Source organism: Rhizophagus irregularis, chromosome 9, assembly GCF_026210795.1.
Source record: "Rhizophagus irregularis chromosome 9, complete sequence".
Taxonomy (NCBI): Eukaryota; Fungi; Glomeromycota; class Glomeromycetes; order Glomerales; family Glomeraceae; genus Rhizophagus; species Rhizophagus irregularis.
Window position 1 is genome coordinate 2,078,115 of NC_089437.1, and position 15,090 is coordinate 2,093,204.

A 15,090-nucleotide genomic window follows, 5' to 3' on the forward strand; every position below is an offset into this window, starting at 1 on the left:
AATATCGTTCAAATAAAATCAGCATGATCTGTAAACGTAAAAAGGCTGTAACTATTGAAATTATCCTTGTTGTAATCTTTCGATTACCTCGGAGACTGCTTCTTCCGTGTAGAGAGAGCCATCCTTCAGTCGCCAGAGGGATAGGAAAATCAATAAGAAAAGCTGCCTGTTAGAAAGAAGGAAAGCAAGGGAGATATCTATTTTACATCATGGTTCCGCTGGACTTCACCAGCCGGGCAAAGAATGCACACTCATCAACAAAACTAAAGTATGATATCTAATAGTTATTTCACGGGAAACCGTAGATATCATTGATCATCAAGGCGAAGCCGTGATGATAATGTTGATCACTTAGGTTTATAGCATGGAGACTAACGTCCTGCATACTACTAATAGAATTTTAGCTTATCTTTTTAAATATTAAAACATCATCCATTAAGGAAATCACGGACAACGTGGTATAACGATATTATTCTGGGCACCAGAATCTCGTGATCCTTTTCTTTAACTTACTATATAAACTTTTAAATCCTTCTTAAATAGCAGGTTCAACTCCTTCTCGGGACAATAATGTCTCCTTCTCTTTAAATTCTACCAAGAAACTCTACTTAAGATAATAGAAGTGAGGTTGAGGGATTTACGGTAATCTGTGAAGGAGACAATTATTTGGAATGTTCTCGCAAAATCCGGAATATGAATAATAGGAATAATTCAAATTCACGTAGTTTTTTTTTAGTTGACCGCCCAACTGTTGCCTGCCCCCAGAGTTACATGACTTTTATTTTACAATATTAAGTTTAAATGATAATTTTTTATCGATTGGCTAATTTTTGGCTAATAAGTAAAAATTCTATCTGCGTCATTTATGATATAAATGATATTGCGTGATTAAAATATAATGACATTTTTAGTGCCTAATACATCCATTAATATTTTAATTTTCATTTGATTTTTTTGATTTTCTTATTTTAATTGTTCCTTATAAGTTATAACAACCCAAGATTAAATCATGAATAAAAGTTACTTTAAATCTAAAATTACAAATAATTTTATAATAATTTCCTTTTAATTTTTAGTATCATTATTATTATGATTTTAGTCATTTTACATTATATGGCGTATAATTCATATCATTACGATTTAAGTATTAGGTATGATTAGGTGATTAGGTGATTAGGTGCCGTCATAAACACGTGATTTATATAGGCGTAAAAAAATTTATATCTTTTACGCGAACGCAAATTTTCTCTTTTTTTTCAAAAAAAAAAAAAGTATATTTGTATTAAATTTTACAATGTCACAATCTTCAAAAACTTTTCATAATGATGAAAATTTTTTAAAAGAATTTTTAAAAAGTTTTCATCAAAAAATTATTAATACAAAAGATTTTAATAATTTCGAAAATAATTTAATTGAATGGATAAAAAATTTTAATAATAAAAATGATGATGATGATAAAAAAAATTTTAAAAATATTCTTGAATTAATGAAAAATCATGAACAAAATAAATTTTGGTTTTCAAGTATTATAGGATATTTTTATCAATTTGGTATAGGTTGTGATATTGATAAAAATAAAGCATTGGAATCTTATTTATTAATTATTAATTATGAAAAGAATTATTTTATGAATCTTTTTTTAAAAGAAAATGATGATGATGATGATGAATTTAATAAATTGAAAAAATTAAATATTATTATTGGAAAATATTTATTATCATTATTTTATTATAAAGATATAATTTTAAATAAAAGAAATTTAACAAATAATTTAAAAAGAAGTATAAGTCTTAAACGTTCATCAATTCCAATTAGATTTAAATCACAAAATCAATTTGATCTAAATAAATCAAAAGACAATATGTTTAAAAAAACTATAGAAAATGATTCAAAACAAAAGAATTCAAATAAAAACGAAATTGAAACAGAAGATCAAAAAGAATTTAAAAAATTTTTAAAATCTGCTGAAAAAGATGTTTCAGAATCTCAATATAAAGTAGGAAATTGTTATTATTATGGTAATGGAATAATTCAAGATCATAACAAAGCATTTGAATGGTATACAAAATCTGCTAATAATGGATATCTTTTGGGTCAAAATAATTTAGGCTATTGTTATGAACATGGAATTGGAACAGTTAAAGATTATAATAAAGCATTTGAATGGATTTCTAAATCAGCCAATAATGGATGTGCTATAGCTCAAAATAATTTAGGAAAATGTTATTATTATGGAATAGGTTGTACACAAGATTATAATAAAGCATTTGAATGGTATAATAAATCAGCTAATAATGGAAATTCTAAAGGTCAATATTCTTTAGGTTTTTGTTATAGAAATGGGCATGGAACAATTAAAGATTATAAAAAAACATTTAAATGGTATACTAAATCAGCAAATAATGGTTATGCTGAAGGTCAAAATGGTTTAGGTTTTTGTTATGAAAATGGAATTGGAATAACTAAAAATTATAAAAAAGCATTTAAATGGTATTTTAAATCCGCAAATAATGGTTATGCTTTAGGTCAAAATAATTTAGGCATTTGTTATAAGAATGGAATTGGAACAGATAAAAATTATAAAAAAGCATTTGAATGGATTTCTAAATCTGCAAATAATGAATGTGCTGAAGGTCAAAATAGTTTAGGGGAATGGTATTATTATGGAAAAAAAGATTATAAAAAAGCATTTGAATGGTATTTAAAATCAGCTATTAATGAATGCGCCGAAGGTCAAAATAATTTAGGTTTTTGTTATGAGAATGGATTTGGAATAGAAAAAGATGATGAAAAAGCATTTGAATGGTATTTTAAATCAGCAAATAATGGATGTGCTTTAGGACAATTTAATTTAGGTACATGTTATTATCATGAAATAGGAACAACGCAAGATTATAAAAAAGCATTTGAATGGGTATCTAAATCGGCTGATAATGAATGTGCTAAAGGTCAATATTGTTTAGGTTATTGTTACCATTATGGTGTAGGAACTAGAATTAATATTGAAAAGGCAATTAATTGGTATAGAAAGGCTTCTGATAATGGGATAAAAGATGCAGATGTTGAGATACAAATTTTATTAGAAAATTTCTGGTAAAAATAAGCGATTTTAAGATTTATATATAAAATCTGTATAAAATAATTTACTATACTTAGTTTTATATCAAGTGAAATCGATAATCGATTTATCATAAAAAATTGGTTTTGTACTGGACTCAACGTGATAAATGTATCCCTTGAAAACTTTGAATAGGTACTACATTGGATTAAAACCTTTGTCGAACTTCTCTCGCCCAAAGTAAAAACAAAATATTTGATAGTGAGGACTGCACAAAGTAGTAACTTTTAACAAGTAGAACAGTAATAAATATAATAAATATATTACTAGTCTTTTTCAGAATTCGTGTAATTTTGAGCAAGAATTTCGACAAATAGTGCATTACTCAACTTTAGTACCATGCAAGTATAAATTGTAAAAGTGAAAGAGCGTAACACCTCTCTGAATATAGTTTAATGGATTTGCGTTAGCAAGGATTTTTGCAAATGAATTTCTTAAAAAAAAATTGTTTTATTGTACTAAAGTTATTCCTCCCATAATTGACTCAATTTTGCCACATAATGTAACCTTCAGGCGCTTATCAGTTACTCGATTTTTCACAGAGTTATAACGCTTAGCCGTGCCAACTATACTTCATACTATATCATATCATTATTAAGCACAACACCCATACAATTATTACATGTGGGCGTAATTATTTCACCAAATTTTTGTTCGAAGATTCATATGAAAATAGTATTACACCAATATTACACTGCCGTAATATTTCGGCATGGCTTGAACCTAATTCGCCCCCATGTATTGATCCTACCCATAAATTTATAAAATATAGAGGATTGGAATTTACTTCAGTAGCATTAAGACGTTCTATTAATGATAGAAATGATCCATAGCAATGGTGAAATTACTTCTCCTTGATCAATTCCTTGTAAAAGTTTTACCTTCGTATTGATTGATTGTTGACAAAAATGTAAAATTTCTTTCTATAATACTTGCTAAAAAACAACGCCAAAAGAAGTGATATACGCATACGAACATCATTATAATTATTAAAAGTACCAAAAACTTTTAACATTATAATATCACTATAGTGTGGAAATTTTCAAATAGTTTGAGCATAAAAATAAAAAGTACAATCAATGGACTTGAAGGGTTTTGTATGAGCTCACTCTTGACATCCGTAGAAAGTAAGTTGGGAAAAGATAAATCGAAATCTATTAATAACAAGTAGTAATTATTCCTCGAAAAAAACCAATAACCGAGATTACGGAGATTTATTAATATTTTGCCTATTAGATTTAAATTCCTTAAATATTATGACAAATGTAAACTACATAGATGGTATTTAACCCGTGAGTCCCGTATAAACTGTTTGAGCTCTCTTCAAAAACAATTTATCTTTGTAAAATGTATCAGAAATATAATCTTTGGCAAAACCCTGATTTATTCACATAATATTTCTCAATCAATAACCTCCTGATAATTAATTAATTAGTTGTAATAAGACAATTAAAATAATCCACAATAAAAGTTATAATAGTTATAATAGACTCTCAATAATCCCTTCAAATTACTTGATCGAATTCAGTCAGTTACAAAAATACAATAAATGAAATCTTTCTCCTCGATAAATAATCAAATTTTTCGACAATTCTGAATCCGAAGGCGACCAGGGTAACATAATGATACTGCTGGAGAAAGTTTCAATGGTGAGTTACTCCATCCTGATACCTCCGAATATCTTATACCATTAACTGTAAAAGCACAAGTTCTTTTATTCATATCTAAATGAACAGTAATCATTGCACCCTCTTTAAATGGTGGACAATAATTATTTACCCAATCTCCAGAATTAAAACAACAACCATTGGAACCTAATACCAATCCACTATGCTGACTTCCTGCAAATATTTCATAATTAAAATTTTCTGATGAACATACTCCAACCCAAGCATATTCACAATCTTTTTCAATAATTACATCCCATTTAAAAATACCTTTATTTTCTAATATCATTTTAACTTTAACACTTTGATGAAAATAACAATCATATTGTGCACGTATAACTTTTCCATTATCTTCTATAATAAGTTTTGATCCACATGATGATTTATCCCAAACGTAAGCAAATTTATATAATGATGGTATTCCACGAATATAATTTATTTCTGAATTATTTGATTTAATTTGATGTCGATAAACCGTTACAGTAGGAGTAATTTCTAATGGTTCAATAATATCAGTTAATATTTGAACTTTAATTTGTCCAAAATCAATAAATTTTACTAAAGGTTTTAGTTTGTTTGAAACTTCTTGTCGATTGGTAATAATTTCATTTTCTATTATGATTGAATTTTCATTCTCTAATTGTTCTAAAGTTGGTAACCGTTTAATTAGAGTTATATATGCATCATTAGAAACTTGTTTTGCCGCTAATATAGAACAATATCGAAAAACTTCATATTCCGTTGTTGCAAACGGTTTTTGTTTTTTATGTGTACAAGATAAAAGATATTGAAGTGCCGAAATAGATAATCTTCCAAATTTAATAGTATTTAATGGAATAGTTGCTACTGCTTCAACTAATAAATTAAGAAGATTATTATCATCAGTTAATACCATTTTATCCATAACTTTAGATAACAATTCAGGTGAATAATTCTCTTTATAATTCTCTACTAAGGTATTTTTAACATTTTTTATAATAAAATCTTGAAGATTCAATAATTGAAAATAATCTGCTGCACTAAAAACTTCAACTATATTATCTTCAGTTAAAGTTCCTTTAATTGACCCTGTATAAATATATTCTAGTATAATTTCCATTATAGATGAATTAATCGTTGGAAAATAAATTTGATTCTCGTAACTTTCTTTCATTCCATTATAAAGTAGTCCATCAAATACTTCTGACCTCGCCGCTAAAATTGCTCTAGATCCATATAATTTCCTTTGATCCTCACATAAAATCTCTATATCACTATACTTTGGATTATTTACTAACAATTTTAAATCTTGTTCTAATGAATATCCTCTCGCCATTTTTTCTGTAATAAGAAGAATAAACGATTAATAATAATTCCATTTCAAGAAATTTAAATAATAAAAAAACTTTAAAATTTGTGACACTTGTGTACCCTTTTTACGTCACTCTTAACTACAAATATACAATAATTTCGCTAGACACTGACCCAAATAGTATAAATGAGTTTTTTTTTTTGTTCTAACGGTTAGTACGAGTGTACAAGTATGATTAGACGAACGTTCACCCTTTATTTTTTTAAAAAGGGGCTCCCGTTAACTAAATTAAAATCATTACGATATCACTAATTTTTTCAAAAATTATTGAACATGGACGAGTTTCAATACATTAAATTAATTTTTGGTTTGTAGGTACAGTATTTATTGGATGGTTTTTATTAGCTGTTAATGAATATTGTTAATGCAATTTAGGAAACTGTTAAAGTAACACAAAATTAAACGTTTAAAATACGCTATATCAAAAGTGTAAGATAAATATTGTTATAAACATAGTATATCAAGATTATATATATATATAGAAATTATTAATAATTAATGTTTGCTCTTTAAAATAGAAATTAATTAAATTAATTAAATTAATTTAAAATGGTTTAGAGAATGTAATATACTATTTATAGACAAAAATGTAAAATTTATTCAATATAATTTGAAAATAGTATTGATAGACAATTTTGATTTTCAATAATAGTATTATAACCAGTCACTGGAAATATCACAAAAGGGCAAATTTTTTTTATTAAGGTTGGAAAAAAAAAATTATAGTACAGTATCCTTATTAAATATATAATAATTATTTTGTTTTTTTTTATGCCAAGTTGAGCCACACATTGTTTATTAAATTTTATTAAATTCTATACTAATAATTATAATTAAATTTTACTGATTATTAATTCATAATTCCGGCCAAAATTTTTATAATGCTGGCCAACTTTATAGTGCCGGTCCAAATTAAATTAAAATTGAAAAATACGGTCAAATGTAGTATTATATTAATATATAGCTGATTACTATATAGTCACCTCCTGTATAATCCTTCTTCTTATAAAGGAAAATTTTATATAATATAATTTATAATTAATATTTATATTCTATTTATATTTATATTTTAAATTTAATAAATTTGATCAATTTTTAATAATGCATCATGATTGTAACACCCATATTTTAGCCCAATATATTAAGTATTAATATATTAGAAAAACCTTGTTTCAAGAAATGTAATTATAAAGAAATAAAGTTAATTGTATTATAATTAGTACTTCTAATAGATCAATCTGATCAGATTGGTAATATGGAACAACTTAAATTAATCATTAAAAAACCATTTTTTGTAAATATCTTATGGTCTACATAGCAGTCCAATTTTAATAAACTTTTTTTTATTTTGATTAACTTAATATAATCTATAAAACAAAAAAATAATCATTAAAATCCAGTAATTACTAGATTATGAAATAATATTTTTTTCAGATTTGGTTCAAATCAAATTAGATTCAGATTAGATTACTAAAATCCTAATCTAATCTGAATTTTTAAGAGCACTAATTATAATATATTGACTTAAAAATAAAAATAAAATTTGTTAGTTGTTAACTACCTTTACAAATTTATAATAAAATTTTTTCATTTAATTTTAATTATTTAAATTGAATTTTTATTTTGAAATTAATGTATTTTTTTATTAAAATAATAAAAAATTTAAAGATTAAAAATTAGGCCGCTCCAATTTAATAGTTTGTTTAACATCCTAACTTTATATAAAAATCGATGTATGTATGAGTCAAATTAAGTAAACATTTAAAAATAAACATAGTTTTTTCTTTATCACTCAATGCATTTTTACTAAAAATACATCTTGATTTATTACAGATAATGTAATTAATAAGTTTACATATATTACTTTTATTAATTATACCACTGGGAATATTTTCTTTGGGATTCAAATGCACTGGAAAGAAATTCTTTTAAATATTATACAGATCGGTGATGTTATTATAAGTCACGTGATATAACATATGTTTGTTTATTTTTAAAAAATTTTTAAAAACAAGGAGGGTGGGGTACGTTAAACAAACTATTAAATTGGAGTGGCCTTAATACTGTTATAAAAATGCTAATTTTTTCATAAATATCAATTAAATTTTTATAAAAACTAATATGAGTAATATATATATAGTTTCAATTCTCTAAACAATTTTACTTACTAAGCAATAAAAGGTATTTTACTTCAATTAAAATATCAAATTATACTCTAAAATTACTAAATAAATATAAAATATATAAATGCTATGATGCAAAACCTCTATAATAGAGGCACGGCTAAAGCAAAGCTAATGTGGCTTAAAAAATTTTCTGGATTTCTCAGATGTAGTACGTGCAGTAAAATATTTACCTATAGTGCCCAGGCACTTTGGCCCAATGTTGAGCTGTAGCTGAGTTTGGAAGGTTAACCGTAGGTGTGGAAAGGCAGAAATATTTGCATGAGTCGCAGCCACAAAGAACCAGCCCATGCTACGTCTAGGTTGCTGAAGAAACTAGGAGGTTTGGCAAGTTGGCGAAGTGCAAAATAGTGAAACTTTACCGAAACTATATGAAAGTCTTATTAAAAAGTTAGCGAAACTTTAGAGAAAAACAAAACCTGATGAAATTTATTATAAATGCTAAAACTGCCAAAACCTTACCAAAACTATAATAAAACTATAGTAAATCTTAGAAAAACTAATCATAGAATTTTGAGGAGTTTAGGTTTAGGCAACAACCTTACCACGTCGCAATAGCACGTTAATCAGCAATGTGCTTTACCGGGATGGGTAAATATTTTTCTGCAATGTACTATCAGGAGAATCTGGTACAAAATTTTTGAGCCACTGCAGCCCTGCCTCGCTTTAGCCGTATCCTATAATAGGAACTTAAAAAAATTTAAATAAAATTTGATTTTATGATTGGATTTTAATTTTATAAAAAAATTAAACTCTATTTATTAAAAGGAATTGATTTATAAAATAAAAAAAAGTCTCGATTTTTTCAGATTATATAAGCATCATGTGATACATATATTAACCAATCAGAAATTAGAATTTTATAAGTTATATGATATAAAATTTATATAATATATTTATTCATTATATTTCATTATAAACTAATAAATCAGGTATATGATGATAAGATTTGTATTTTATTATATGCATTTTTTGACCAAATTAAAGTAAAATTACTTAGTTTTTAAATTTTTTCATTATAAATTCCATCTGAACTGTCTTCTAAATATTCATTTGATGGTATATAATTATCATCTATAATATTAAATTGACCTATATTTAAACAACCTTATTCATTAAATCTTTTTTTGCAGTTTTAGAATTTTTTTTTTCTTAGTATATTAAAAAAAAATCTGTACATTAAATGTGACTAAAAAAAATCTGTAATACAAAAATTTAGACTAGTCTCAATTTTGACTAAATTTAATCAACATATTTAAATTACAGATTTTTAAACAGCTAAAACTCAGCCAAAATTTAATTTAGAAAAAAAATAAACTAATAATTTTTAAAGCTAATAGTTAGTGCTTTGACCTGGATGAAAACCGTCATCTGGATTACACAAAAAAAAATCTGGATTATATCCAGATTGATCTAGATTTTAAATCCGAATCAGATAATCTGAATAGAAACTGGAAACTGGATTGGATTTTTTTTTTAATTGCGAGCTACAGAGATGCATAATAGCTCATTAGAATCATCTCATTGAGACGGATCAAATGGCGCTAATTTCATCCTTATGCAATTACTGGATACCGAGATATTCAACAAAACATCAAAAATTGGCATTTTATATATTGCAAGTTACAATACTGCGCCATTTTATATTTTGTTAAATATCTCGACAAATAGTGATCATACAGAGATGTACAATAGCTCATTCAAATCGTTGCATCAAGACGAATCTAATGAGCTTTAGATCATCTTTCTATGACTACTAAATGTCGAGATACTCAATAAAATGTCAAAAACTGCATTTTTCATTTTGCGATACTGTACCATTTTATGGTTTTCCGAATATCTCAGTATCGAGTGATCATAAAAAGATGAATTTAGTACCATTCGATTCATTTCAACGAGACGATTCTAATGAGCTATTGTGCATCTCTGTACAATCACTAGATGCTGAGATATTTAGCAAAATGTAAATGGCGCATTGTCACAAAAATGAAGTGCTGATGTTCAATGTTTTATTGAATATCTCGACATCCAGTGGTCATAGAAAGATGATCTAAAGCTCATTAGATTCGCCTTGATGCAACGATTCGAATGAGCTATTGTGCATCTCTATACGACTACTGGTTGCCAAGATATTTGGTAAAACGTGAAATAGCGCAATATCACAAAATAAATAATGCTGATTTTGACATTTAGTTGAATATCTCAGCATCCAGTGATTGTATAAGGATGAAATTAGCGCCATTCAATCCATCTCAATGAGATGATTTGAATGAGCTTTTATGCAACTCTTCAATCTGCATTTTAAAAAAAATCCAATCTGAATTCCAGTTTCTATTCGGGTTATGAGATACAGATTTACAATCCGGATATCTGAAAAAAAAAAATCTGGATCAATCTGGATTGATCCGGATATGGGTCGAAGCACTACTAATAATCATATTAATAAAAATTATCAGTTAAATTTTTTACTTTAATATAAAAAAATTTTTTTTTAGAAATTTATAATTAATTGTTACTATATATAAGTAGTTGAGTATAGAGGTTCTGCACTATAGTTTTTTTTATAAGTATTAATTATTGAAATTTTATTATAAAAATTAAAATTACAAGTAATTTTAACTTTATCAAATAACTTTACTTAAGCAATAAAATGTAATTTACTTTAATTAAAATGTTGAAATTACATTTTAAAATCATTAAATAAATGTAAAAAATTTAGAAATCAAAAGTTGGTTCAGTTATAAAAATATGTATTTATTCTAATCCTATAAAAATTAAATTATATATAATTTTAACTCTATTGAACAACTTTAGTAGATGATTATTTAATTTAAGTACTAAAATTACGCTTTAAATTTATAAATAAAAAAAATAGTAATTTATTATAGAAATAATGTATTTACCGCACCCTGCGTTACAAATTTATATATATTTTTATGTTTATCATTTGCCATTTTAGGGGGGGTGCGGCGTATAAACTAAAGATTGACATAAATAATTTACAAAAAAGGAAGGATGCTTTGTAACGCAGGGTGCGGTAAATAAATTCACTCTTTATTATAAAAAATACAAATACTTTTATAAATATTAATAAAAATCTTACATAAATAAAATCTAAATAAATTTAACTTTCTAAATAATTTTATTTAAATAATAAAAGATTGTTTTTTTTTTTGATTAAAATAGAAAAATTATATATTAAAAGTTTAATAATATTAAAAAATAATATAATTTTTTTTATTTTTTTGTGTTTTATATAAAATTAATATTTTGAACAATACTGATATAACTTACATTTGAATTTGCTTAAAATTTATATTAAAATTTTTCATATTAACAAAAGTATTTTCAAAAATTTTATTATTTTATATACCTTACAACTAGTAATTCAATTTTAATAAAATTTATATCATTAAATTCATCTTAATAAGTGGATTCTAATAATAATAAAATTGGATTTTTAGCTTTAATATTGATAAAATTATACTATACTATAAAATGTATTTTTACTTTAGTATTTAAAGTTTATTTATGAATTGTATTAATATTATTATAAGTCTCATGATATACTAACTACTATGAAAATAGGACCTTTGATTAAAAATGAAGCTAACTATTAAAAAAAAGATTATTAAAATCAGATCACTAAATTTAAAGATAAGTTCAAATTGAATTTGAAATATATATATAATTTTTAATTATTTTAATTGAAATTAAACTAACTGAAGATTTTTTTTTAAAAAACAAATTAAATAAATTAAATGATTTATATTTAAAATCATAATATTTATATTTAGATAATTCATATTATACATGAGATTTAATTAATATGTTTAATGATAAAAAGTGTAATAAATTAATTTTAGTTGTTTTACTTGTATTTTTATATATCTTGTAATTAATTGATTTAATAAATTAATAAATACAGTATATTGTAATTTAAAAAAGAAAATAAAATTTGTGTGCACCCGCGCATGTGTACACCTTCCATTTTTGGTAATTTTTATATAGTAAATTTGTCGATCATCAATTATCACGTGACTTTAGTAAAATCCCAATTTTTTTAAATATTCATACCGCAACTCTTACGTACATATTATAGAGCCTTAAAATTTTATTTACTATGCATATTTTTGCCCATTCTACAACTTTACTTAATGAGCCATGAAGGGTTTAGAATGTCATTTTTGACTTTTATATATAATATATCCATGGGGGTGCGCAAGAACCCCGAATAATACTAATATAACTCACAAATGATCGGCATGCATTTACTATTAACTCTACGCAACTTTTTTTTCATAGTAACGCTACGCAAATCCAAATTTTAGTTCAAAAAAATTTTTGTTACTAATATAATTCATTTCACATTTTTTCTATTAAAATATTAATAAAATCAGTAAACAAAAATCTCATTTTATATTAAAATAGTGTGTTTCGCACTTTTTTCTATTAAAATATTAATAAAATTGTGCGAAAATCACCATTTATTTGTTAAAATGGTGCGTTTCGCACTTTTTAAATAAAAATATTAATAATATCATGCGAAAGCTACTTCCATTTATTTGTTAAAATAGTGCGTTTCGCACTTTTTTATAATAAAATATTAATAAAATAAAGGTGCGAAACTCTCCATTTATTTGTCAAAATGGTGCGTTTCGCACTTTTTTATATTAAAATATTAATAAAAGGTGCGAAACTCTCCATTTATTTGTCAAAATGGTGCGTTTCGCACTTTTTTATATTAAAATATTAATAAAATGGTGCGAAACTCTCCATTTTTTTGTTAAAATGGTGCGTTTCGCACTTTTTTATATTAAAATATTAATAAAATGTGCGAAACTCCCGATTTTTTTGTTAAAATGGTGTGTTTCGCACTTTTCTATTAAATTATTAATAAAATGGTGCGTTTCGCACTTTTTCTATTAAAATATTAATAAAATGGTACGTTTCGCACTTTTTTTATATTAAAATATTAATTAAATGGTGCGAAACTCACCAATTATTTATTAAAATTGTGCGTTTCGCACTTTTTTCTATTAAAATGTTAATAAAATGGTGCGAAATTCACCATTTTTTGTTAAAGTAGTGCATTTCGCACTTTTTTTTTATTAAAAAATATTAAAATAATGCGAAATGCATTACTTTTTGTTACTATATACAATTAATTACCAAAATCCGTAATATTGCAAATTTCATAAATATATTACGGACCCATCCTTAATGGTTTTGCGCAACTTAATTTTTATCAATTGATCAACATATAATGCAATATATTTATAAACTCTACGCAAACGTGATATGTGAGTTATCCCAAAATTGACCGATCTACGCAAACCCGTTTGTGAGTTATATCAGTATTATTCGGGGTCCTGGTGCGCATATGCACAAATTTTAAATCCTTTAAAAAATAAAAAAGTATTTTTTAAAATTTTAAACTATAATATCTTTATTTAAAATTAGCTAATTAATAAAATTTATTATATTATAATAAGAAAATCTAATATAATTTACTTAATAGTTTAAAGCTAACTAATGTTTTATTTAATGGCCAAAATTTTCAGACTTATAATTATATTACAGTCAGACCTCTATAATTGTACACCCCTTGGGACCATATGCATAATTTTCAAAATAGTGCATTTAAAGAGGGAATGCATTTATAAAAATAAAATAATTAGAGATCATATAAGCTTAAGACTGAACCAAAAGGTACATTTAGAGAAGATATATATAGTGGGTGTAATTATGGAGAGTGCAATTATAGAGGTCTGATTGTATATAAAATGAATTTATTGGTTAACACATATTTATAATTATATATAATATTCAAATTATAATCATTCTAATTTCTAAATATTATTTTTGAAGTTATTAAATATTTTATTATTAAATTTTTTGTATTTTTTTTTAAATTGCTTGCTTTTATAATATTTTGCATGCAAATATACAATTTTTTGTTTACTTTTAATACTGATTAATATAATAAAAAATAAGGAAAATTATTACACGCTTATTAGGATTGTGCAGAATTCATTGTACTGATATTTTTGTTATTATGCCCAATATTTTTAATGATGATTGACAATATAATTATATTAGCATATGCACTAATTCTAATATCACATATACTTCTCCACTAATTAATTACGTTGTATTTTGGCGAACAGATCAATTCACTATTTATTATAAAATTACTATGAATTAATTACGTCTGTTAAAATACATTACGTCTGTTAAAATAAATTTAATTAGTATTTTGTCATTTTGACGAAAAGTATAATCACATATAATAATATTGTTATTGAACAGGGCTATATTGGCCTTCAGCCGATATTTTGACGCCCGTTCAATAACATACAATTACTTTTGCAATTTAAAAAATTTTGGCTTAAATTATGTAATTTTTGTAATTTTAAACTACATTATGTTAGCTTATTTTGACTAATAATAATAGACTTTTTACCTATTTTTTTAAATAAATACTACCTATATGAATATCAAGAAAAAAAATTACAAATTTTAACTAGAAACTGTAAAATAAAATACTATAATTCACTGTAATTTATATATTCATATATTTTATTAATAATAATTATAACTGATATAATTGATTTTTGCTTATAATGTAATATTTTAACAATAACTTTTTAATTTTACTGAAAAGTATAATTTTAGTAATATTATTTTATAAAAGTCATATATTAATAAAATTTTTTTTTTAATAAAAATTCAGATTATAATAATTTAAGCCAACATTATTACAATATA

General features: G+C 24.5%; 2 protein-coding genes across 2 annotated transcripts; one reads left to right on the forward strand and one right to left on the reverse strand.

Moving 5' to 3' along the window:
- Positions 1 to 1,294: 1,294 nt before the first annotated feature.
- On the forward strand, positions 1,295 to 3,097 carry OCT59_029511 (uncharacterized protein; the record flags this gene model as incomplete). The annotated part of the gene is made up of 1 exon (XM_066144429.1): positions 1,295 to 3,097. One exon carries the CDS (start codon positions 1,295 to 1,297, stop codon positions 3,095 to 3,097), a length of 1,803 nt encoding a protein of 600 aa, XP_065994738.1.
- Positions 3,098 to 4,297: 1,200 nt separating this feature from the next.
- On the reverse strand, positions 4,298 to 6,100 carry OCT59_029512 (uncharacterized protein; the record flags this gene model as incomplete). Its single annotated transcript, XM_025318586.2, has 1 exon — positions 4,298 to 6,100. One exon carries the CDS (start codon positions 6,098 to 6,100, stop codon positions 4,694 to 4,696), a length of 1,407 nt encoding a protein of 468 aa, XP_025175708.2. The 3' UTR covers positions 4,298 to 4,693.
- Between the last annotated feature and the right edge of the window lie 8,990 nt (positions 6,101 to 15,090).